The sequence below is a fragment of the Mercenaria mercenaria genome, chromosome 1 (assembly GCF_021730395.1).
Source record: "Mercenaria mercenaria strain notata chromosome 1, MADL_Memer_1, whole genome shotgun sequence".
Classification (NCBI taxonomy): domain Eukaryota; kingdom Metazoa; phylum Mollusca; class Bivalvia; order Venerida; family Veneridae; genus Mercenaria; species Mercenaria mercenaria.
In genome coordinates this window covers 31,301,482-31,328,570 of record NC_069361.1, presented here as the reverse complement: position 1 = coordinate 31,328,570, position 27,089 = coordinate 31,301,482, and the positions used below count along the sequence as shown (strand labels likewise).

Below are 27,089 nucleotides of genomic sequence, written 5' to 3'. Positions count from 1 at the left end.
AAATTTCAAAAGTGTTGACTAAGTTATTTTAAACATATTTGTAAAAAAACAAAGTGTTATGTTAGAATATTTGTTAAGTGTATAGTTATGTACAATGAATTTGTTTGTTTGTTTGTTTGTTTGTTTTGGGTTTAACGCCGTTTTTCAACAGTATTTCAGTCATGTAACGGCGGGCAGTTAACCTAACCAGTGTTCCTGGGTTCTGTACCAGTACAAACCTGTTCTACGCAAGTAACTGCCAACTTCCCCTCATGAATTATCAGAGGTGGAGGACTAATGATTTCAGACACAATGTCGTTTATCAAATAGTCACGGAGAACATACGCCCCGCCCGAGGATCGAACTCGCGACCCCGCGATCCGTAGACCAACACTCTTACCTACTGAGCTAAGCGGGCGGGCTTGTACAATGAATAGTAACTCTTTGACATACCTCTATACTGGAATCCGTGTTCCCGCCATTCCAACCTCCTAATCGACCGTGAATAACATGACGACATGACAGCTTCTGCCCTGAAGTGATCGCAATCTGACCGTTCTCTAACCCATTCGGACATTTGGCTTGAAGCTCTTGTTGTAATTCATCACCTCCATTTTTCAACAAGGTCGCAGATATTGTGCCCCTTTTAAGGTCGACAGATTTGTCAACAATGTTCACTAAGGCATCAGCCTGGAAGACGCATTTGTATATTTAAAATAACAACAAAAATTGTTGTCGTTGGTTTAAAGTTACATCAACACCATTTAGGTCATACTGTAACTTTCAAGCTTATTATGGTGGAGAAAAACTCAATATTTCCCTCCAAGCATTATTTCAAATACAGACGGGCATGGTACCAACAATCCTTAAGTCATCTTCCAAAGGATCAGCTAATAGAAGTAAATAAGCATCATAAGTCTTGAAAAGAACCTTGTGGCGACTGCAGAGTCTCCTCGTACTTGCACTTAGTGTCGTTATATTCTTGTCTTTTTCTTTGGACATTGACCTGTATAACAGATTTCTGCCGGTGAAAACGGAATGTAAGGGGTTTTGTACATTTCATTACATCTCACGCACAGACTCAATCAATGCTTGCATGTTCTTATTTTGCTTCATTGCATTTGATTCTTATATATCTTTTCCACGCATAAAATCATTCTACTGTGTAACACTCGTGTAGGATTTTGAGCCTACAAGATGAGAGGCAAGTGATTCGAAGTCAGAGACCGCTCGGGCATCTTGGCCCCAGTGAAAAAGAGATTTAAATATAAGTACTAGTACGTAACATGATATTAAGCATCTGCTAAAATAGTTCGATATACTAATCAAATAGCCTAGCATACATATACGTACGTAGTTTTAAACATCAGACTATTATGTGCCATTCTTACAAAGTAAAGCCTTCAAATAATATCTGTTCAGATTGTTGACGGTGACTCAGAAACATGTTGTGTATAAATATAATCAAACATGTACTCGTGCAACAATAAAAGCTCAACCTACCCATCCCGAGGAACCAAGAAATTCGTACTAAATATAAAGGGCGCAATTCTTTATGCAGGTATCTCACCTTTTGTTTTGCTACTGATCCTTTAATAACGGATAAAGTTATATTGCCAATTGTAACTTTATCAACATTTTCTGCATGTATCCGTCTCCTGCTTGTTCCCGCATCTTCCTTTTCTGAAAAGCAAATGCACAGAATAACATAAACATTACACGCATTAGGAAGTTTTCATCGCAAAATCCTTATACATAGTACTTAAACTATTGATCACGCACACGAATGTTTACGTTCTAATTCACTTTCATAAAACGATTAATTGTTTTTATTTTATGATACCTTTCTTTCTATTTGATGCATCTCGATGGTCATCTTTCTTTATCACCTTGACTCTCTTCCTGCCGAATTCATCTACGAGAGCTCTTGAAAATTCTTCAACAACACCATGTTTCATATCACACAGAATAATTTTCGTCACAATGCTGTCTTCGTTTTTCCTGAAGAACGTTTCTATTGCCGCGACGATTGTGTCTGTCGCAGTAGCAGCTGGATACCTGAAATACATATGTGTATGGTTTTACGTCAAATTGACAGAATTTAGGTATCATGGTCTAATCATAGACCTTCTACAAGCTACTGTAGCTTCTAACTATAGCTGGTTACTATCTCATGAATGATTTTAACATCTCAAGTAAGAATTCGAACAAAATGAGTGACACGGTTTAAATACCTTTAAAACTTGCCCAATGAATAAGTTAATTTAAACTTCAAAGCATATTGACCCCTTGGTTATAACAGAACTCAACATTTCTTTATGTAATTAATAGTCTAAAAGACATTTTGCGAACTTATTATATCTGTCAAAATATCTAAAGCAAACTAGTTTGATTGAAATCAAAGTTTTAAAATGCTGTACTCTGTTTTAAAAATATATGTGTATTAAGCTATTACGAAAATAAAAAAGCATAACAATTTATATTAACTTCAAATCTGACCCGATAAAATTGAAAATTACAGGCGCATTTTTGTTTATATGATGAGCATGTTCAATTGTTTTAGTCTATGACTCTAGCAAAGATTTACGTTGCGGTGACATACAAACATATATATACATGTATGACCTTCTAAAATTTAATGCGGAAACTGAATGTATAACATCATTCTTTATTTACCATATTCCTTATGTCAAGTTTAAAGTCATGTTGACATTTTATTTGCACAGATATTGTGCCACAGACGATGCACTATGTACAAGTCTTAATAATTTATTTATTTATCTTGGATTTAACGTCGCACCTTCACATTTATAGGTCATACGGCGACTTTCCAGCTTTGATGGTGGAGGAAGACCCCAGGTGCTCCTCCATGCATTACTTCATCACGAGCGGGCACCTTGGTAGTACCACCGACCTTCTGTAAGCCAGCTGGATGGCTTCCTCACATGAAGAATTCAACGCCCCGAGTGAGGTTCGAACCCACATCGATGATGGACAAGTGATTTGAAGTCAGCGACCTTATTCACTCGGCCACGGAGGCCCCACAAGTCTTAATAAAGCCGGTATATGTATTATTCTGTTTATTGTCTATGTCTGCAAGCATGTAGGTTATATTGCAGTAATTCGGTCGAAAATGTGCTTCCGTGGTGTAGTCGAAAGAAGTCCCTAATAAATAGATCATATTTTTTCCATTTTTCGAGCATTTGTGCGTAAACTGGCGGCTAAATGGGCATTATTTCACTCGTGAATGCATTTTACATAAAACAGGACACTTTTCATGCTAATAGTCGCATGTTTTCGAGTTGTTTACTTGCAAACGAAAGTAGGGTGTTTATTCTGCGGACCGCTTTCTGAAATGCGGCAATATGAGGGTACCTGACTTCAGTTGACCTGCATTTCGTTGCATACTACTCAACACCCCTTTTTCTTTTCGTTTTCTTGAAGCAAATGTATGGATATCTTGTGGAAAATAGGTCTACAACGGAGTGAAAATCTAGAAACTGTAACAAAATTGTTCTGAAGTAGCTGAATTTTATATGAAACAAAGAACAATTTCTTTTATTGGTATATAACCTGTAAGAACTTTTGGTTTTACCTTGCAGCTCCACAGCCAACTGCAGGAATGGCGATTGATCTAGCGTTATATTCTTCCGCCTTACCCAAACAATTCAAGATTGCACCTTTCAACTTGTCGCTCGCGCCATGACCTCGCTGCCAACTGGGAACAGTCACATGTAAAATGTACTTGGCTTTCAGTTTACCTGCAGGACTTTGGAACACTCGACATTCTTTAAGTTTTCCATGTTTTTCAATAAAGTCACAGCACGAGTCTTTCACTTCTTTGCCGCCTTTATAGTATAAAGCTACATTACTTAATGGCGAATGAACAAAAAATATATAGATTTAATGCGAATAAATGATTGAGTTATAATATTGCAAATTTTAAGAACAAATCCTATACGATATGAAGTAAATGTTGTAATACTTAATGACGAATGAACAAAAAAATGTATATAGATTTAATGCGAATAAATGATTGAATTATAATATTGCGAATATTAAGAACAAATCCTATACGATATGAAGTAAATGCTGTGATACTTAAAGGAGCATCTCAGTATTTTTGTAAAACATGAAATTTGCAAATGTCATGTTACCACTATTTAGATGAAGAATCTTATCTTTGTATATGCAGCTCTTTGGGTGAGATCATATTAATAAAATCCTTCGCATAAATATGTCGATAAACCTGTAAACTCTTTTCGTGGTTAAATAAACCCTTTGTGGCTCAAACCACTCAGTATATGACAATAAAGATATAAAAATAGTTAATTAAATCAATTTTACCTTTGATGGCCAGTATTTTCCCCAACCCATAACTCATGCTAAGTTTTTCGTCTGTACTGTTCACTATCATTGTAACGGGAATTTCAGTGATGTCACACTGTACAGTTTGGATTTCTATTTTGTCTTGTATTGTACACGTAGCGAATATATTCAGAGCTTGTCGTTTCCCAGCTGAATGCTTCGGTTTTACTGATGAGTCATCGGAATTATCTTTTATGGCTATTAAACAAGACAGGTCATTTTCTATTATATTCAACAAGTCACGTCCTTTGGATGTCGTTATAAACTTAGCAAAACCAGTCTTTCTGAAAGTATGGTCCTTGTCCTTGACTGACTTTAAAAGTTCATGTATCTGCTTTTTAGCCTTTGCTATGCCTTCTTCAGGACCTTGGATTGAAAAGCCAGCATGCTTTGGTACTAGACATATCTTAACTCTGTATGTCTGAAGTTTCTGAGCAATATCAGCTAGAGAAGCCTTCTTGTACATTTCAATAAAAGCAGCTTCATTTCTTGTGCAATTAACTTTAGTCTGAAGTGACGCATTTTTGCTGATATCTTCGTCAATTTCACAAACAACATCTTCAAGAATGTTTTCTAATGCACAAACTCTCACACAACTAGCATTGCTAAAAATTTCAATAAGCACCTTTCCTTCGTTTCTTTGTTGAAGTTCCTCAATTTTCTGCTCAAACGTACCCGTTTCTAAGTATTCCATCGATTCTTTGTTTAATTCAACTTTATGTAGGACAACTGCTCTGCGGATAACTTTAACGCATACGTCAAGTGTGCCATCATTCTCAGAATAAACAGTAATCGTTTCATCAGCAACTTCAAAGAGACATTGTAATTGTCGTTCCTGGAGAATTTGAGAGATGTGCTTCCTAGTTTGTCTTGACTGGTATAGTTGTAAACAAATATTGTCTGGAACATCAAATTTAGATATGCCAAATCTACTTTTAGTTTCATACATTCTCAGTTTAGCTTCATTAATATCACTCGGAGTTCCTTCAAAAACAATTTCAGAGCAGACCTCATCAATAGAGACTTTCAAAGTAGAATATGTGTCCATAATGTCTCTAGGAAAACCAACCAAGTTCAACATTCCGCACTCTACGGGCTTTAATGTAGTGACTATCTCTTTTGTTTTGCTTTTCTTCAACTCGGTTACTCTAATTTGTTCGTTTTTATGTTTTTCAATTTCCTTGAACAATGGCTCTGCTACATCTTTGTCACCAATAACGATTATTTTGCTTTTAGTGGCATTCAATTCCACCATCACTGAATCTGGATTGTCCAAATTGATGCGCTTTATGTTATCAACAACCGACTGCCAGTCGTCATGTGGAACAACTGTCTCATTTACAATCATTTCATCCATGATCTTCGTAAATATTTTGGCTACATCTTCTTCCCAGTTTTCTATCGAAGGTAAATCATCTGTTGTAGGTTCTTTAATCGTGCAATTAAGTGTTATTTCATCTTCCTTATTAGAGGGAAAATGCATTGCTGCATTACAAGTACGAAGTTTTTCTTCAAGGGCACTTTGTTTTTTCGGGGAGTTTTTCAAGAATTTTAACTTGTGCGGGTTGGCCGTTTTCATTATGACATCATTCGGTACAGCTATCTTCTTTTGTCTCGCAAAGCACTGTGGTAGACCCATACATGGTTGATATTGTTCAACTTTCAAATGCACGTTCCTGATTTTATGGGTCTTTTTAATGACGTTTTCTATATCTAGATAAAAAACGAAAAATTCCAAAATATTAGTTCGGGTATGGGGATCCAAATTTCTTACTCTTGGTAAGGTATAATACTAGTATTAAACGTTTTATGGTTAAAAACTGTCAAAACTGAATGTAAGACAGACCAGACCATATCCTGTCTCGATCTAATTATCATATATGTATTAGAATAATTTCAATTACCTTAATCCTTAGCTAAATAACTGACACGATTGACATTTTCAGGGACATAATGCTCTGTTGACCTTTAATTAAGTAAACTCGTTTTCATTTACGTACATTTTCATTTACTTTGATGGTTATCAGACAATAGTTTAAATAGAACTACAAATTCTATAACTATACTTTTTAAAACAGTCATTTTCCTTCATTTAATTTATCACTTGTTTCTTTTAAATCATAGGAACCTTCTGTATTAAACAAGTGACCATGACTGGATAAGACCTTATGAATAGTACAGTAAAGCTTTGGTCATACCAAATTGGATCCATGTTTAGCGTTTCCATCATTTTACCCCACTTACCAGCAGGAAAAACAAAATGTTAATAAAAACGACATTTGTCATTTTCGCTGCTATAAGAACCACATTTTTTATATTGAAACTAACACGACCCGTACATGCTCCAAATAACCAAACATATATAAACCATGTGTTATGAAATGCATCTCTACGTTACCTTATGGAAGAATAAACCATGTGTGTTTGACGGTCGAACAGACAAATGTACAAAAAGATGGACAAGCGGATGAAATGAAATAAGGTACATGTCTTCAATATTTTATTCTAACGAAATTTTAGGAAGAAATCTCCTGTATGTGTAAGTTATCGCAGGATCTATTTTGCCATATTTTTTTTTATATTGTTTGTTGCCAAAGTAACCAGTTAAAAAGAGAGCTTACATATCTTTTTTCATCATCTAACTAGTTTCATGAGAAATATTTTGTAGATCTTAAATTATCGAAAGATCCGTCATAGACAGATAGACGGACGGACGGACGGGGAACAAAGAAAAAACCAAGTAAATAACTAAATTTAACTGATATGACAGCTATAATTAAGTGTTAGTATCATGCAGTACTTATTAAGTTTTAGAATTTACTTGAAACTTAGCAAATTAAAAAAACAACAAATATCTGTAAAATCTTTAAATGACATAATGAATGTTTTTTCAGATATCAGAAAACCTACTCTTCTATAGGTCAAACCAACCTGGTATGGCCTTATCACCAGACTACAATCAACGTTAATGCCCTTTCATTAGTTGGAAGACATTACATGAGGTAAACATCATGGAGTAAATAAGGTAGGAAAAAGGTTTACCTTTATAATTCTCAAAATAAACGAAACACGCACTTCCGTCTTCGTTTAGCTGGACTCTGTCTACAGGTCCACCGTAACTTTTACGTCGGTTCTCAAAGTAATACTGGAGTGTTTCACACGTAACATCAGGAGGTATGTCAGTAACAAGTAAGCAGTTTGACACGGGAACACGTGACATTGATAGAGTAGCTCCTTCAAGTTTGTGTCTTTGACAAGCTTGCTCCAATTCATCAAAGTCTGCGAAAGACATGCGAAATCAAACAATAACTATGTTAACGGACGCTGACAGTATACACTGGAACTGATTTTTCTCTCAATATTTTCTTTTTAGTACTTGGATAATAAGCAACAGGACTTTGTTAAAACCCGAAGATAGAATGATAGATGCTTTGGATCCGTGTCACATTAATAACCATGTAAACAGGCAGCGTGCTGGATTATTAATGAAACTAATGATTTTCTATTATCATCTCTACATGCTTTTCACTTATGATTCTATAATTTTCATAGAGATACCTGAAGCAACATTCTGGTTGGGCGATCCAGCACCAATCAGTTTAACAATATAATGTCATCGGGAGACGTTCCTCATCATAACAAATTCATCAGGTATCTACTACGAATAGAATAGCAATGAAGTCTTTAGCGGATATCAGTAACAAAATATGTAAAATATACCTGTCTGTGTCTCCATAGTAACTAACACTACGTCTTTGTTTTCAGCATGGACATGCATATCTATTGGCGTGCAGTTTGCTTTCCCCTCCAGAAAGTTAAACAGGCAGTCTCGTGTTGTGTCTGTGTTCACACCCTCAATGAGAACTTTGTCATCACAGTATGGAAGAGTAGCACATGGTGATACACGTAACTCTTGTCCAGTGAATTTATGTTTTCTTGCCAGTACCGCACTAGCATCTACGTAAATAAAAAAAAATGTATTTTTGAAAATACCAAGGCATGACTATGGTATTTAATTTTATGCTTAAAATTACAACAGACACTGTAGAGATGACTAGATTTTGTGATACTTTCATTATGAAACTTAAATTACTATGTGTCTTAAATTCAAATAAATTTTCCACTTGCAAAACGTTTAACATCAGTGTATATCGTATAAACTAAAGTGAAGCAGACTCTCACAGGTTGATTATAATTAGTTTGAAAAACCATCAATAGTTTAGGCGAACAGTTTTTATTCAGGTAAGGTAAAGCTCACTGCCTAATGCCTAATCCCTTTGTGTTACATTTATCGTATTAAAAACTTGACATATTCATATTAAAGTTGAGCAAAGGTAGAGCTATGTATTCCTTTACTAATATGTCTAAACTAAGTAATATATATATATTTTACATTACTTTCTTCTATTTTCGTATTTTTTTTCATCCGTCTACATTAGGTTGAAAAATACACAGTTTTTACCAGTTTCTACTTCAATTTTCTTCTAAGTTCATTTTTCTACGACGTTAATCATTTAACAGTATTAATCTTGTTGCAACCTATCATAACAAAAATTTATTTGTATGTATTAGGAAATGGATTCATATAAGTTACCTTGTAACTTTTTTCCTAATCCTAACTGTACTTGTTACAATGATGTTTATGTTATGTGTACCTGATTGATTGAAATAAATACTGTTTAAACTAAACTAAACTACGTTACCCGATGCTTGTTTATACTGTATGTACATAATATCTTCGTCTAGAACGTCGTAGCGAATACATTCTATATCGCCACCACCAGATCTCTTTTTGCTTTCAAAGTATAACTCTAAATTCTGCTTCAATGTGATACTTCTAATTCCTTCAACTTTAACTGAACTATCTAAATCTTCTGAATCATTTGAAGTCTCTGAAAAAGGTATAGTAAGCGTAAAAAATCGTGTAGATCTCATTTAGACAAATTAGTTGCAAGTAATCCGAGATATTTGTTTCACTGGTTCCACCTTTAAATCAGTTATCAACATAATAATATGATTTTGAGTGAAAAGAAACAACGTTATTCTAATGTGCATTCTGTCTGTTTAGTGTTCTTAAATAATTTAAGGCAGTGAATTTTTAATGGGCTGAAAAATAGATATTTGATCAAATTGGCACCCGTTAGTTTTGATCCATGGCAACGTAAGACAAAATGACAAAATTAACTCAATTTTTGATAATTGTTTGAACTGTTCATTCTAGCTAAAACGAAATAATTAATCAATTTTTACATCTAAAACTTAAAGAAACTATAGAAATTGATATATTCTTAGAGCATTTGTTGCGGTTAGCCATAGTCATTTTCCTAAATTTGATACAATTTCGATAATGGCCCGATTTCAAAAAATATTTCATTGTTATAAATAGTTGGACGATATATTTTACAGTCAATTGATTCATGGGTACTAGTATGCATTTCTTCCTCTTTAAGCCATTATTTGCTTAAAGTTAAGAAATAATAAGTTCCCAAACGTGGTTTATCGTAGAATAACCCGAGTTTTGAGTTCTTATGCGTAATAATATATCACGAAGGCCGTAGGCTTATTATTTCGATTCTAACACGACATACTAGTATCAACTGTGTTAGAAAATATGGTAACTACTTTTTACGACCGTACTACGAACATGGATCGGATGACGTCATTGAACGCGAGAGGTTTATTGCAGAATAACCCGAGACAGATTTTGCTCTACATGTATGTAGGTTATTTTGCGAGTCGTGTTAGAATATAAATTAACCTTATCTAGAATTTTGATATTACTTCCAAATCAGAATTTGGCAAAACCTGCTAGCTGAAGATATATTTACCGAATACAAAAACGTAAGAAAGCGGAACGTTTATGCTTACCTGGATCAAACACTTCGATCTTACCTTCTTTCTCTTGTGTACGCTGCACTTTGCTGGATTGTTTTTCTGGCACTTTAGTATGTTCTTGTGTCTCTGGTGACTGACTTTTAGTCTGCATGTGTTTTTCTTTACATATTTCGGGCTCTCCTACAGGTTCTTGGGCATTTATCGGAGACATAAGTAATGCTTGCTGCTGTGGAGGACTCATAGGTAAGTAGGGTCCTTGTCCCTGCATTTGTGAAGGACTTAAATAAGGATACGGTGAGAATCCTGGACCGTAATTTGCTTGTAATCCTGGTACTTGTGGATATGCATTCATTGGCATCTGTGGAAACTGTGGGAATGGTGGACACCAAGGATCAGCCTGTCTAGATGGAAACTGAAAGTACTGATTTCCTGGATTTCCCTGCATAGGAGCTCGTGTTGGTGCAGGATACTGATTTCCCGGGTTTGTCTGGCTTGAAACTGATGCTCTTATTTGATGCGGATATCCTGCATTCATTTGATCCGATGTTGGGACTGTTGCGGGATACCGATATCCGGGATTTATTTGACCTGTCGTTTGCGGTGCTAGTGGATACGGGTTACCTGGATTTGTTTGACCAAGAAATGGTCCTGCTGGTTGATACGGATTTCCTACGTTTGTTTGACCGGGAAATGGTCCTGCTGGTAGATACGGATTCACGGCACATGATTGACCTGTAGTTTGCGGTTCTAGTGGATACGGATTTCCTTGATTTGTTTGACCGGGAAATGGTCCTGCTGGTAGATACGGATTCCCGGCATCTGACTGACCTGTACTTTGCGGTACTGGTGGATACGGATTCCTCGGATTTGTTTGACCGGGAAATGGTCCTGTTGGTAGATACGGATTCCCGGCACCTGTTTGACCTGTAGTTTGCGGATATGGATACGGATACGGATTTCCTGAATTTGTCTGTTTTGAAAATGGAGCTGCTACTGGATACTGATTTCCTTGATTTGTTTGATTCGGTGATGTTGGTTGAAGTCCAAATCCAAAATGTGTTCCTGCATTTGGGTGAAATGGTTGTCTAGGGTTTTGAAATGCCCCCACAGGCGGTCTGTTCATCTGAAGATCATTGTGAGAATCAAACACAGCAGACTCCTGTGCTCTTCTAACAGTCTGAGTAGATGGCGACTTTACATTTTCCTGAATATGAAGAAACATACACGAGTGATATGTTGTAATTAACTATTTTTGTTTTATTTTACAGTTACAGTTTTCTTTAACTTGATCTATCACTAAATATGCTTAATATCCCGAATACCACTTTGTCAGAATAAAGAAGTATATAACGGAGCATACATAAATACACTTGCATGGGTTACTTATTTGTCTGCTTACATGTGTGCCACAAATTTTGAGCGGAGATATATAGAAAACTTCATAGGGATTAGATGTAAGACGTTTTATTGGAATCCTGTTAGGATTTTTGAAGTAGCTTTTGCCATAAATTTGAGGAGGGAGTCCACCCTACCACTCTCCATCCCATAAGAAATGTCTGCACTCCATGATGATCATGTGTATGAAATGTCATAGGGTTTCCTTTGGGTTTCCTTCAGAACTGTGGAAGTATTTCGCATTACAAGCCTGAGGAATTTTGGCATATGGGCGCCCCCATCCCCCTCTCCGTCAACATTTCACACAAAACTACACTTCATGGTGAATGTATATATAAAGTTTCATTGCAATCCCATTACTAGTAAAAATGTAAAAAAAAGGTTTTTGCGACAGGCAGACCAACCAACCGACCAATCACACAACCACCCGTAAGATGACTTTCTTATGTGTTGCTTGTTCGTTTTTCTATGTTATTCAGTTGATCGTGGTTGTGTGTTCATCTTTGGTACAAGAGTGTCTCTGCCCTTCGGGTTCCTTTCCCATCCCCGGTCCCATTTTGCTCCTTACCATTTCCTTCACCTCCATCTATATTTAGCATAAATTAATATGTACTTGTTGGATATTTGAAGCAACCCGTCTAAAATGTTTTTCCATTACAGCTTCTTTTTGTTGTGGGCCTACTATGCAAATGCGTGGCTCTGGGGCTATGTTTTAGTGCTCTGTGCTTCCAAAAATCTACCCTTACCTGTTATCTTTTGTACATAAACCCCTAAACCTTTCGGGGTATAAAAAGTTACGATTCCTTTGTTTTTATCTTATGTAAGTATGAATTTACCAAAATTATTTCCTACCAGTTTAAAAAAAAACAAATATAACAAGAGAGCCAAGATGACTCTAGGTTGCTCACCTATTTTCCACAACTGACTTGAACAATTCTAGTAGACGCTCAATCAAGGAAAATGCCTGTTTTTGAAATTGGTTCAGGACATTCTGACAAGAAAATTCTTAAGGTATCAACTATATACATATTGGAACTAATATACGCATATGGGAGAAAGTGATAACGCCATGTGGTGACCATGTTTTGACACTCTGGGTGTTTTAATAAACTTGGTATAGGGTAAACGAAAGAACATTTCTGTAAAATCATTTCTAAATCTAAACAGTTTTTGAGGCGATAACGTTTAAAGAATTTTCTATTTAAAGCTCTGGTGGTCATGTTCCTGAGGCTTCAAAAGAATTTTAACAATTTTGGAGGTCTCCTATACAAATATGTCTGTGAATATCAAGCTTGAATACTTTTTGTTGACAGTCTTCAAAGAAAATATCGTACAAAGGGTTTTCTTCTTTCAACTTTTTCATCTTAGTGAAATGTGGACATTTATGTAAAATAAACTGTTAACTGGTATACCTGGTTATACTGCCAAGTTTCCGGGACTTGAAATGACTGCGCCTTTTCATATTTAACGGACACCTTTTGATCACCATCAACATATAGTTCTTCTTGTACCACTTCATTGCACAACTTCTTGGCAGCTAAAAAGAAATGGGGACATTTATGACTTACGAATTACAAATAATCCATGTGCATGCAGCTTATATTAAGACTTAAAAACCACTTATATTAGAATAAATTTTCGTTACATTGTTGATGGTAACTGATCGAAAGAAATGGACTGAACTTTTAAAAAAAATAGAAAGTAATGAAAACTTTATAATATCTAATATATTCATTTAATAAAATGACATAATTCTTTTTATTGCTAGCACCTTAGCAACAAAGCCGACTAACAGAACTATGTGTGTTGTGAAGGTCAAAATAATTAATCTATACAGTCATGAAAATTGCAAATGTTGTTCAAAAATGTGTATATTAATAAAAATGACATAGTATTATCCCCTTGAATAAACAAACACATACTCAATATACCTATTTATCCATTTATCATTACTTAGATACTAAACTAGTTCAAGTTGATTTCGTTTATCTGTGGAGCTACAGTTACACCAAATAACCATAATGAAGTCCCAATGAAATCTTATTTCGAGCTGTTCTGTTGGAAGGTCATTCTGTCATGTTGTGTTGAGGGGAGGGGATGGACGAAGACACAATACGACAGCTCGACATATACAGGGCGTCAGAACAGCCAACAAAAAGATTTCGTTATTTCGCGTGAAATCTGTCGAGTTATCGTGTCGGCTAGGTGAATACAAGGCAGCACGACACTACGACAATTTAACAAAATGATTATTTCTCGAGTCGTCTCCGTCCCGACAACACGACAACTTAGCATGGCAGAAATCAGGCACTATATGTCCGTACGCAGCGACAACTCGTCATCGTTTTTGACATACATATATTGCATAACAGGTAACGTAAGCAGGTGATAAAATATGTGTTGACGCGCGCATAATCGATTGTATTTACTTCCTCATTATGAAATAGCTATACATGTGTTGTACACAAATATGACACCTCCCTTAAATCCCGGAAGTTCAGGATCGGGAGCGCAAATCGTTCGGCTTTGTCTGTTCTTTATATGAGACGCACCATGAGAAAACCAACATTGTGTGTTTGCGACCATCATGGATCCAGACAAGCTCGCATCCGCGCAGTCTGGTCAGGATCCATGCTGTTCGCTAACGGTTTCTCTAATTTCAATGTGGATGCGCAGGCTGGTCTGGATCCATGCTGGTAGCAGTTTTCTTATGGTTCGTCTCATATCTTGGCCTATGCATATGACGGTTAGGGAAGTAACTAGAGTCACAGATTGGGTCTAGGTCGGATATTTTGATGATATTCAACGACACTTTTCTGAAATACCAATATGTGCCTTATTAGTGGCATTTAGTGGTTAGATTATGCTTCATCAAGAAGGATAATCAGAATTTTTAGATGTTAACTTTTTGCATTAAATGTTTGTGACGTCACTGCAAAATATCAAAGATTCAAAACTGCAGCATAGTTAGATAAGTCACGAACTTACAATAGTAAGTTTTAATTTATCTTGCCTAAAGAAGTAAAGTTTAAGTTATAAAATTTTCTGTTCGCGAATACGTATTCCTTATAAGAATTATGTGGCGAATATTCCTATTTACACGCAAAATAAAGCGTAAAAACGTATGCTGGGCAGACCGGGAGCCCCCTGAATCTGCTAATAAAACAATATTTCAGTCATGTCTGGAACAAAAACTGGTTGTCCGTAAATCCAGGTCCGTTTCGCTTGTAATCACTGGCTCCTCCTGTTTTCGAAGATCTGGAGGACAAAAGCCAACGTTAATTTCGAGGCGGCACTAGGGACCGGAACTATATGAGAAACGTAAACAAAGAAAGAGGGTTTTTTCCCCTTTCTGTAACAAATTTAAGACTTTATTTCGGAAAACGGGCTGTGTAGTTCCATTTAAAAAATGGTTTTACTCTACGATATTTATGTATGTAGATATGCATTACTTGACGTGAGGGATTTTGAAAGTTATGAGATAGGACCGCTTCGAACCAAAAGCGTATATGGTCTATATAGTTCGTCCTAATTTACACTAATTATAGATTTCAAAGTCATCGTACAAATCTTGTTAAAAAGAACGCCTTATTACGTGATTTGGTGACGGGTGACGCCCATCTGTGTGAATTTATGACCAAGAGGAGAACTCAGGGGTGCAGTAATAAAGTTATTATCCATCATGTTCTAACTGAAAATGTCATGTTTTGGAAATATTTATTCCCCACTCAGATCTTGTCATTGTCGTTCTGCAAATATATACAAAAGTCAAATTGAGATAATATTTGTTATCGTTTGTGTATACGCACAGCTGTTATCCTGTAACAACTTATCAAAATTAGAGTTGATTTGTTAAATGAATGGATATTCCCTGCGAAAATTCACGAGCTATGGCAAAAACTGCATTATTTTATTAATTCAGTGCCAATAACTGTTATGTAAAAGCATAGATTCTGATAAGATAATCTGGATGCATTCTCTAGCCAGAACTAACAGCCGTGGAACATGAGGAATACTAACTTTTAGCCGTAACTTTTAGTCATCTATTTTCATTTTTCTTTATTCCTGCTTGGTTACTGTATCAACTGTTTGTACATGTCCATCAATAACATAAGCGTGACTAAACACACAACAAAGCAAATACTGAAAATAAAATAGTAATTTCAGGAATAAATGAAATGTAATCCCATTGAATGCCACATAGTTTACACCATTCACATTAATTCCAAAATGCATTGGAGTGAAAAAATGATGTCGGATGGGAAATTTCTCTTACATTGCAAAAGCCATACACACCTAATGGTCATTTGTTCGAGTGCCATTAGACATGTTACAATAGAGAAAAGAAGTACAAGTATCCTTCAATACGGCTAGCTTGCTAACATAAAAACGTTAATCACTCTAAAATTAAATGCGCTTTGGCTCCGCCTCTGGTTGTTAGCGCATGCTCTGCAGCCCCGAGTGTTCTCCTCTGGGTCACAAATGCACATAGACGGATGTAATCACGTAGGGTAAACAGTAGTAAGACATTCTTTTCAACAAGATTGGTACGTGACTTCTACACCTTTAATATGTGTAGATTTGGGCAAAGTATATAGATACATGTCCACTTTTCGGTTTGAACCGGTCCTATTTTACAACTTCCAAAAGCCATCACGTCAAGAAATGCTTTCGTTCTGCATATCGACCTGCAGACATAACAAGAGCTGCCCGTAAGACAGCGCGCTCCACTACTCGGCGATTAACATTCTGACCAAGTTTCATTAAGATACGGTCATAAATGTGGTCTCTAAAGTGTTAACTACCTTTTCCTCTGATTTGACCCGGTGACCCAGTGTCTGACCCCACATGACCCAGATTCGAACTTGGCCTAAAGATCATCAAGATTAACATTCTGTCTAAGTTTCATGAAGATACAGTCATAAATGTGGCCTCTAGAGTGTTAACAAGCTTTTCCTTTGATTTGACCTAGTGATCTAGTTTTTGACCCAACCTGCCCCACATTTGAACTTGACCTAAAGATCATCAAGATCAAGTTTCATTAAGATATGGTCATAAATGTGACCTCCACAGTGTTAACTAGCTTTTCCTTTGATTTGACCTGGTGATCTAGTTTTTGATTCTACATAACCCAGATTCAAACTATCGAGATTAACATTCTGACCACGATTCATGAAGATACAGTCATAAATGTGGCCTCTACAGTGTTAACAAGCTTTTCCTTTGATTTGACCTGGTGACCTAGTTTTTGACCCCAGATGACCCAATTTCAAACTCGTCCAAGATTTTATTGAGGGTAACATTCTGACCAAGTTTCATTATAATTGGGCCAAAATTGTGACCTCCAGAGTGTTAACAAGCTTTTCCTTTGATTTGACCTGGTGACCTAGTTTTTGACCATAAATGACCCAATATCAAACCCGTCAAAGACTTTATTGAGGGTAACATTCTGACCAAGTTTCATAAAGATTAGGCTAAAATTGTGGCCTCTAGAGTGTTAATAAGCTTTTCTTCTGATATGACCTGGTGACCTAGTTTTTGACCCCAGATGACCCAATATCGAACTTGTCCAAGATTGTATTAAAGGTAACATTCTGACCAAGTTTCGTTAAGATTGGGCCAAAATTGTGACCTTTAGACTGATAACAAGCTTTTCTTTTGATTTGACCTGGTGACCTAGTATTTAACCCCAGATGACCCAATATCAAACTCGTCCAAAATTTTATTGAGGGTAACATTTTGACCATGTTTCATTAAGATTGGGCCAAAATTGTAACCTCTAGAGTGTTAACAGTCAAACAGTTGACGACGGACGACTGACGTACGGACGACGACGGACGACGGACACAGAGCGATCACAAAAGCTCATTTTTGTGCTCAGGTGAGCTAAAACAGTCCAAGAAACTACATGCACATAAAGTGTAAAGTCTTTGCTAAACATAAATTAAGTAAAAAGTCAACTCATCCCTCTACTTTGTTTACATTTCTCGTATAGTTCCGCCGCCTTGGAAATATTATTGACTCTTTCTTTTTTCATCTCACCTCCAAAAAGAGGAGGAGCCGGTGTTTACCAGCCGTGGTCTGAAGTGCCACTTTTCAAATGAAGGCTACTATAAATACTTTATAGTAACAGTGACCATAAATTACCTTCCTTCGAATTGAGCTGAATTACCCATTCATTTGACTCGTCTGATTCCCCGAGCGGTTGAGAAGCATTTACCACGTATTGTCCTTCTTTTAAGTTTCTCTGTAATGCCTCACACACCTTTCTTTTTGTGTATTTCTTTGGTACACCAAATGTTAAAACACACTGACTAAGGATTTCACTTGAAGCCATCCAGAATATCCCTTAAACTAAGTTTCGGGAATAAATCCTAAATGATTTATAACATTATGAACAGACAATATCAAGAAAAGATGCATATTTTTCAACAAAAACAAACTTTTACAGCTCTAGATCTTTTTAACAACACGGAAGCGAAAACGAAAGTAGAAAATGTATTTGTGTTTATCATAAAATGTTTAATACACGGTTGTTTATGGACTACGTACTGCACTTCGCGTAAAATAAAGTTTGATAATGTGGCAGTTGACCTCAATACAATCGACACTGTTTATTTTCCAATACAAGTAAATCCAATATTTGCTTTACAATAGATCTATGACGGATTATCATTGAACCTCCCTGGACTTACTGTACTTCTCTGCAACATTAATTATCAAAGTTTATTAGTACATACTTTATGCAAGTTCATAATATTGTCATAATATGCACAGGAGCTGGAGATCGGGAACGCAGATTTTTGTATTTTTATTGACGGAGCTTACACCCTTTACGATTATGATCCAAAGTATCTCAACTTTTAAAAATTACTCACGAATTCGTGTATCTATTTTAAGATAAAAAAAAACACTGCCGTACTATGGGTAACAGAGTTCAAAGAGAAAATAATGTGCCCAAAAGTGACGGTCAACAGGTATAACAGTTTTATTATAGTTCTTGGATAGTTCTTTCATCCTGAGTAGGTGATATCAAAAGTTTAAATGTTAGGAAAGGCCAATGACCGGAATTATTACACTGTGTGCTACGGAAATTGAGTTAGTTCCCTCTGACTTTAAAGGTATGACACTGCAACTGAATATTCAAGTAACTATTTATTGTGACTCCCTTAAAGACCGAACTGTAAAAGAAAGAATAATTCCTCTAATACAGGAAACCCACCCTCAGAACCTGAAAAGTTGAACTCTAATATCTAAAATACACTATATAACATTTATATAAACTGACTGTTACATTATCACTACTTAACAATATCTAAAAATTGATATAACTTTCTAAAATAATACGATTCGTAGCAACCAGTCGGCAGACTAGCGCTGATCAACTTCATAAAAATGACTTCTATTAAATTAAGTGGGCCACTCCCAGCCAGCATGACTATATCGGCCCGATATAGGTATAATATCGGAATGTCGGCAAAATGTGCCGATGTAGGGCCGACGTCGGGCGGTTGTAGTGCCGCAAAATACTGAAATCGGTATATCGACATCAATCAGTGTAACTATTTCGTACGTCGGATTGTCATCGGGCCGATATTGGATTCTCTAATATAACTATATTTTTCAAAATAATATTGATAAACGTGAAAGGTAATCTAAGTGTTTATATTTGCTAATTTATTAAGCAAATATGATGAATGCCAGAATTAATCAAATTAGGTTCCAGACAAAATTTGTAGACGGTATTTATCAAAATTTTATATGTAATAAAGGGAGGTAATAATTAAGATGCATTTTTATTTTTATAAAAAAAAATGCCGCCATAGACATATTTATAATTACAAAAAAATGAAAATATAAATATGTTTAAAATTCTAATTGAACAATTTTAAAAGTGTTAAGAACATTCAGAAAGCTTACGTAACTGTATAAAACATGCAGTATATAGTTGTGAAAAATATTATTATAGACATATTTATAATTACAAAAAAATGAAAATATAAATATGTTTAAAATTCTAATTGAACAATTTTAAAAGTGTTAAGAACATTCAGAAAGCTTACGTAACTGTATAAAACATGCAGTATATAGTTGTGAAAAATATTATATCAATAAAATCAAATAAGCATCATACACATGATGCGAGACACATCAGTTCTCAAGAAGAGAATTTATAAAGTGTATATTTTAAGGAAACGTTGATGAAGCACTGCGTGCCACACTATTTCACGACACGATATGACCTGCCAATATCGGGCCGCCATCATTTTGATGTCGGCCCGATACCGTCTGCCGACGTCGGAACGACACCATTCCTATTTGCAGCCGAAATTGAAGCCGATATCGGGCCGTTATAGACAGAACAGAACAGAAGAACAGAACAGAAGAACAGAACATACATTTTATTTTGACTTGTACATAGTACATCATCATATAAATATATATAATATACAATTAAACATGGTATCACGTGTGAAAGTGTAAGTTAACATGTAGTTGAAGATGAATAATACAACCGACATCATAAAAGGTATCTTAACACTGGTTCTAATCAATTGTGGCCTGTACCCAAATATATATGACAGGATAACCGTACACATTTGAGACTACAAAGCAAAGTATATTGCCCAAAGGTTATATCAATCATGAATAACAATATTGGTCAAAATGCAAAATTGACAAATGAATTGAGAAAAGTGTATGTAACGAACCGTAGGCACCGCCATATGCCGAGGTGTCAAGCCGCTAGGAGAGGGTCACATTTAGACCATCCTCATGGCAGCACACCCTGTGGTGCCCAGTGAGCATCACATGAGTGCCCCCTACCCTACGGCGGTGTCCACCGTAGGTGTAGGTTCCCCATGGTTGACGAATCGGCAAAGGCTTTACCGTAACATCTGTGATATAATTGGAACTTCATATTATATTAGGCACAAAGCTACAATTAACCATTAGCATTAATAATAGTATTTCTTATTTCAATGGATTCTTTAATATATTTAGCTAAATTGTTTAAAACATTCCTTTTATTTGTAGTAATCAATTCAATAAATTTCATCATTGATTATTTGTAGTAATATTTCTTAAGATATTTTTTTCTTATATCATTATAACACTGGCATATTAAGATGAAATGATATTCGTCTTCAATATCTAATGTTCTACAACATAAACAGTATCTTTCGTTGCGTGGTATTCTGTTTTGGCCATATCTACCGGTTTGGATTCTAAGAGCGTGTGTGGATACTCTGATTCTTGTAATATTGAATCTAAGACTTTTAGGCATTACATCGAGATAATATTCATATGCTATCGTCTTTTTACAATGTTTATACAAATCTAAGACTAAACTATTTTCTACAGAAACGTGCCACACCTGTATATAATTATCTATAACTCTACGTTTAAACATTTCTGGAAATAGTTTAGAATCTATTCTATTCCAGTTAGTAAAATATTCTGTTAGACCATACATATCTAACATATTCTTAACATTCGTCACCCAATTATTCAGACATTTTTGACAATCAGACACATTTAACTCATAAATAGATTGCAGTATTATATTGCCTGTACTTATTAATTTACACCAATATTTGATTATTCTAACATATCTGTTTATATATAGGGGATATCGTCCCAACTCGCCATATATACTTGCATTACATGTACTGGTTCTAACATTTAAAATTCGTTTGCAAAATTTCATGTGAATACGTTTAATTTCCTTAGATTTCGTATAGCCCCATACCTCTGAAGAGTATGATAAAATAGATCCTATAAATGAGTCAAACAACTGACATAATAACTTAGGCCTAAGATCGAAATCTTTACAATTATACGTTAGTAAATTAAGAGCCTTTAAAGCCTTGCCAATCAAATGCTCTATATTTGATGCAAAATTACCAGTATAGTTAAAAACAGTACCAAGATAGTTAAAATTATCTACAACTTCAATAGGATTGCCATTATATAGCCACCTTTCTCGTTCAGACGTTCTACCTCTTTTCCTAAAGACAACGATTTTTGTTTTCAAAGAGTTTACTTCAAGGCCCCAGTAATTGCAATATGTATATAGTAAATCAATGCTGCTTTGTAAATCCTCTGGCGATTTACCTAAAATCGCCATATCATCAGCAAAAGCAACAAAATCAATACAATATCATCTATCAATAAACCAGAATTAAAATTATCTTGTAAATACAACTCTAAATCTTCAACGAAGAGAGAAAACAGGATCGGCGAAATTACCTCCCCTTGTCTCAAGCCTACTGCATATTGGAAATAATCAGAATATGTGGTGCAGCATCTAACACATGATTTTACTTTATCATACATATCCCTTATAATTCGTAACATTCTACCTTGGATACCGCATTTATACATTTTTAGCCATAATGAATTTCTACATATGCTGTCAAAACATGACTTAAGATCAATAAATCCAACATACAAACGTTTATTATTATTGAGATAATGCTGTATAACAGATTGTAAAATAAAAATTGCGTCCACGGTCGATTTACCCTTTCTGAAACCAAACTGGCTATCAGAAATAACTGTATATTTATCACAAAAAGTTTCAATTCTTTTATTCAATATTGTAGTAAAAGGTTTAGATAAACAGCTTACTAAGGTTATCCCCCTATAATTACTTGCAAGTTTGGGATCACCTTTTTTAAATACCGGCACAATTATACCCTCGGTCCATTTCTCTGGAAAAAAACCAGATTCTAATATTGCATTTAAATATCACAAAGATGGGAACACAAAATATCTATTGTTTCTGTAAAGTATTCATTCAAAAGAAAATCTGAGCCTGGAGCTTTATTGGACTTAAGGGACTTTACAGCCTTCTTGATCTTTTCACATGTTATAAGCTCGTTTATTTCTTCGAATGGACAATCCATAGAATTAAAGTCATGTTCATTGCAAAATCTTTTTGATTCTTCATTTTGAGACTGAAATATACTATTTGACAAATTTTCAAAATATTTCATAAATTCGTCAACAGATACGTCATTTTGGGGCATACCAGATTTCTTTTTCTTAAAATGACTCCAAAATTGTTTGGGTTTACGAAACCTTAATCTCTCAATTTCAGCATATTTGCGTTTTAAATAATTTTTCTTTTTCTTCCGAACCAACTCTTTATATTCTTTTTTATATTTACAGAAATTTTCTCTACTAGCAGTATTTTTACAGCTATTAAATGTTCTTAAAGCATTTAAATAAGTGTGTTTTGCTGATCTACAATCAGCGTCGAACCAGCCCGCATCATTTGAATAAATACGATCCAAAAACGAGACCTGTTTTTTTGTCGTGAATGCTTTAGAAAACAGAGGGTCTGCAACATCTCTAATTACACTAGTAAAATCATCTAAAACTTTATTTACTGATAATCGGTCGCTCATGTCAATGTCAAAAGTAATTCGATTCAATATTGGTAGTTTAGCGATCAGACTGGTTCGAAAATTGTCCTTTAAGGTGTCATTCCATTTGTATTTAAGTCCAGTACTATCAGGTAAAACAGGTAAACAATAATTGGAATACAATGAAAAACTAACGGGAGCATGATCACTCCATTCGTTTACAGATTGTATATTAAATGAACTTATCTCTGAACAAGAGTGCAAGAATGTCACAATATACGCCCGTCACAGCAAATTTCTTTACTCTAGCACCTGTATTTGCAAATGGAATTTTAACTTTGTGGTTGTTTAGTAATAACTAAGTGTTTTGTTTTTCTAAGTCCACAAAAAAACTCCTTACCAGGTAGAGAAACCTTAAAATACACCTAAAATTGGAAAGTAACATCTATGTTGTACCACAGAAAAGTGGTCTTGCTTTTTCCCTACGGTCAATTATAAAAAAGTTACAATATAAGTTATTTATAGTAACAACTAAGGGAAGTTAATCTTAAAAAAAAAAAAAAAAAAAAAAAAAAATTGTAAGTCCTCACAAAAATCTTTACCAGGTAGAGACTGGTCAAAATACACCTCAAAATTGGATGTAGCATGCATATTGTACTACAGAATAGTGGTCTCGATTTTTCCCTATGACTAGTAATGAAAAAGTTACAATATAAGCTATTTATAGTAACAACAAAGGGAAGTAATTCGAAAGAAGGGAACTGCGCATGACACTTCGTCTCATGATGGTGTATAATTGTGTCAAGTTACATCAAAATCCCTCCATGCATGAAGAAGAAATGCTTCGGACAAAGTCATTCTTGTATCTGACCTTTGGCCTCTAAGTGTGACCTTGACCTTAGACCTAGGGACCTGGTTCTTGCGCATGACACTACGTCTCGTGGTGGTGAACATTTGTACCAAGTTATATCAAAATCCCTCTATGCATGAAGAAGACATGCTAGGGACAAGGTTTTCATTCTTGTATCCTTTGACCTCTAAGTGTGACCTTGACCTTAGACCTAGAGACCTGGTTCTTGCGCATGACACTCCGCCTCATGGTGGTGAACATTTGTGCCAAGTTATATCAAAATCCCTCTATGCATGAAGAAGAAATGCTCCGGACAAAGTTTTCATTCTTGTATCCTTTGACCTCTAAGTGTGACCTTGACCTTAGACCTAGGGACCTGGTTCTTGCGCATGACACTCCTTCTCATGATGATGAACAATTGTGCCAACTTTCATCAAAATCCCTCTATGCATGAAGAAGATATGCTCCGGACAAAGTCATTCTTGAATTTGACCTTTGACCTCTAAGTGTGACCTTGACCTTAGACCTAGGGACCTGGTTCTTGCGCATGACACTCCGTCTCATGATGGTCAACAACTGTGCCAAGTTTCATCAAAATCCCTTCATGCATGTAGAAGATATGCTCCGGACAAGGTCTGTGGACGCCGCCCGCCCGCCCGCCAGGGGCGTTCCCATAATACGTCCCGTTTTTCAAACGGGCGTATAAAAATGTTTTTCATTGCAGATGAGATAATCAATAACTGACGCCCCGTTATGCGCAACATATGTAAAGTTACCAACGTTAAAATCATTACCTAATCTACCGTTAACTAATCGCAGATTACTAGAGCGACACAGATCTATCAATTTCACTCCAAAATTATTACAGGTTTTATCTAAGGAGGCCCGTACCATATACGTGTCGGGAACATAAGTATCATCATCAACAACGACGTCGGTCTGATATCGGGCCGATATAGAATGCTGGCTGGGCTGTATTGATTGAAAAATAGCTTAAGACGACGTGTGCCTTCTAATTTTAAGTGTAAACCATCCCTAATTGCAAACAAAGCTCTTACTGGTTGACCAAACTTGAAAAAAAGGGCAAAAACATAAGATAAACTGACAATGCCTTTCTGCACATAATGCCTTTAACTGAGTGTTAATTGCTTTCACTTTCTTACCAGTAGTATCATAATCTAAAGGCCTGGGTAGAATACTGGAAAGTACTAAATATGTGTTTGAGTTATTACGGATAGTGGAGATCAAATCATTGTATGCGCTCAATATCTGACCCTCTGAAAAATTTAAAATATCAGTTGTACAAACATGTATTATGGTGAAAGGTGTAGAAACCAAAGAAAAATCATTAATAGTTCTGGTAGTGAGGCGAGTAATCCCAATCCCTGGAAAAGCCTTAACACTGGCGTGGCGAATTCCTGTCATATGCTTGGCAATGGAATCAGAAATGATTGTAACTTGTAGACCTGTAAAACAAAAGGAAGAGATCACGCTATGAATTCCATTTCAGAATTTGAAATTTCATGGAAAACATATTCTTGAGTACGGCGATTTTTCTTCCCAAGATAATTCCAATTAACATTTATAAGCGTCAGATTTCCAATCCCCTAATAATTGAATATGTTCTGGTAAAACATTGAAAGGCTAATGTCGCAAATCCTCCACGGAAAGAATGAGTGGAAAACTGAGGAGTCTAAATTAATTTCGGTTATACATTCCCTAAACTTCTGTTGGAAAAGACGATAAGTGATATATTTACCACCTGGTAATGAAAAAACAGCTCCCTACTTATTCTCCAAATGTAATTGTTTTAAATTGGTGTAAGCAGTAACTGGACATAACACTGAAGGCAACTTCAATAAAAGAGATATGACCTTTCTTTCTCCAAACTGAATTGTTTTTTGACCAGTTGAAATGTACAAGTAAATGACCCTCAAAAACTTCAATGCTATATTCATGTAAAAATGTCCACTGATTAAGTCTTGTTTTGAAGTTGGTACTAAATTAGATTTCCTAGCAACCAGGAAAAATGTAAATAAAAACAAACACCAATACACTGTATCTGATGGTTCACTAAAATTAAAAATACCAAAAATGTCTGTCAACATTTTAAGAGTGACTGGTTTTGCACGTTTAACAGTATGATGCTTTAATCTAGTCAAGCCTTTTAATGATAGATTTAGTATATACGTGTTTACATGTGAGATCTCCATTCCCAATATGAGATGTAACGTCCTTACTCCTGCAATATAATTGCGTATGCTGTCAACTGAAGTTCTGCTTAAAAACTGTGCATATAGTTGTGAAGTGACATTAGACGCCGGCAAGAACGTAAGATTAGAAAAAAAAATTAAAAAGGTCTCACATTGAGTTCTCAAATTCTTACTAGTACCTTGAGCAAAGGCTGAAACTAGTCAATTTCAAATCCTTTCTCAATTACTGTAACTCTGAAAACAATGAAATAACTCCTATGTGACCAATCATGAGAAAATCTAAAATTGTCCTCGTTAACCTTTGTTTCACTCAAAGACCATGATTGAACTGTTAGTTTGTGGAATTCGTCTTAAAAGGGCTGATCTAAATGCCATCTAGACAAACAATCTGATAAACGATTTCCGTACCTTCAATATGACACGCTTTCAATTGAAATTCGTGTATAAACGCTAAAAAACAAATTTCCCGTAAGCACCTTTTGCAAAAATTGACACTTTGCTTTGCCCGTATTTACAACTATGCAAGCTGCCATATTATGACTACTTTTTACCTATCAAAAGCGAAGCCCACAGTTTTAAACACACTATTACTGCTAACAGTTCTAACCCACTGATATGTAGTCCCAACTCTAACACGAATTTAGGATACTCGCTATGAAAAACTGAGACCCAAAAACTCTACCACAACCGGAAAGACAACTATCAGAAGAAAATACTTCGTCAGCCTTTGACCTCTCTCCATAATTAATTAAGGAGATGCCATTATATAGGGGAAGAAATTTAGCTCACTATACTAGATCTTTCTTAACTTCCTGCGGTATTAGGAAACATGTACCCTCTAGCTGATAATATTCTTTAAGCAAATTCAAAATTCTGTTAATAAAATCCTACTTGAGCGTACACAAGCCCTAACAAAATTTGACTTGCCTAATAGCTTCTGTATCTCTTTTATGGTAGAATCTTTCTTGTGTAACCATCCTTTTATTAAAGTTTTAACTTCAAGTAATTTTTCAGGAGTGACCTGCATAATCATATCCTCGCTGTTGGACAAAATACCTAAAAATAAACATGATTGTA

The 27,089-nt window shown here is 35.5% G+C and overlaps 1 protein-coding gene across 1 annotated transcript in view; it reads right to left on the bottom strand.

Moving 5' to 3' along the window:
* LOC128555641 (protein mono-ADP-ribosyltransferase PARP14-like) overlaps positions 1-18,236 on the bottom strand; it is a 41,015-nt gene extending 22,779 nt beyond the window's left edge. The window contains exons 1-11 of the mRNA XM_053538637.1: positions 17,725-18,236; positions 12,990-13,114; positions 10,240-11,386; positions 9,051-9,239; positions 8,068-8,304; positions 7,390-7,626; positions 4,327-6,060; positions 3,575-3,827; positions 1,823-2,037; positions 1,550-1,662; positions 433-669 (exon numbers count right to left, since the gene is read on the bottom strand). Of these exons, the coding sequence (XP_053394612.1) occupies positions 433-669; positions 1,550-1,662; positions 1,823-2,037; positions 3,575-3,827; positions 4,327-6,060; positions 7,390-7,626; positions 8,068-8,304; positions 9,051-9,239; positions 10,240-11,386; positions 12,990-13,114; positions 17,725-17,914 (4,677 nt within the window). The 5' untranslated portion in view covers positions 17,915-18,236. The remainder of the gene's footprint in view (positions 1-432; positions 670-1,549; positions 1,663-1,822; positions 2,038-3,574; positions 3,828-4,326; positions 6,061-7,389; positions 7,627-8,067; positions 8,305-9,050; positions 9,240-10,239; positions 11,387-12,989; positions 13,115-17,724) is intronic.
* Between the last annotated feature and the right edge of the window lie 8,853 nt (positions 18,237-27,089).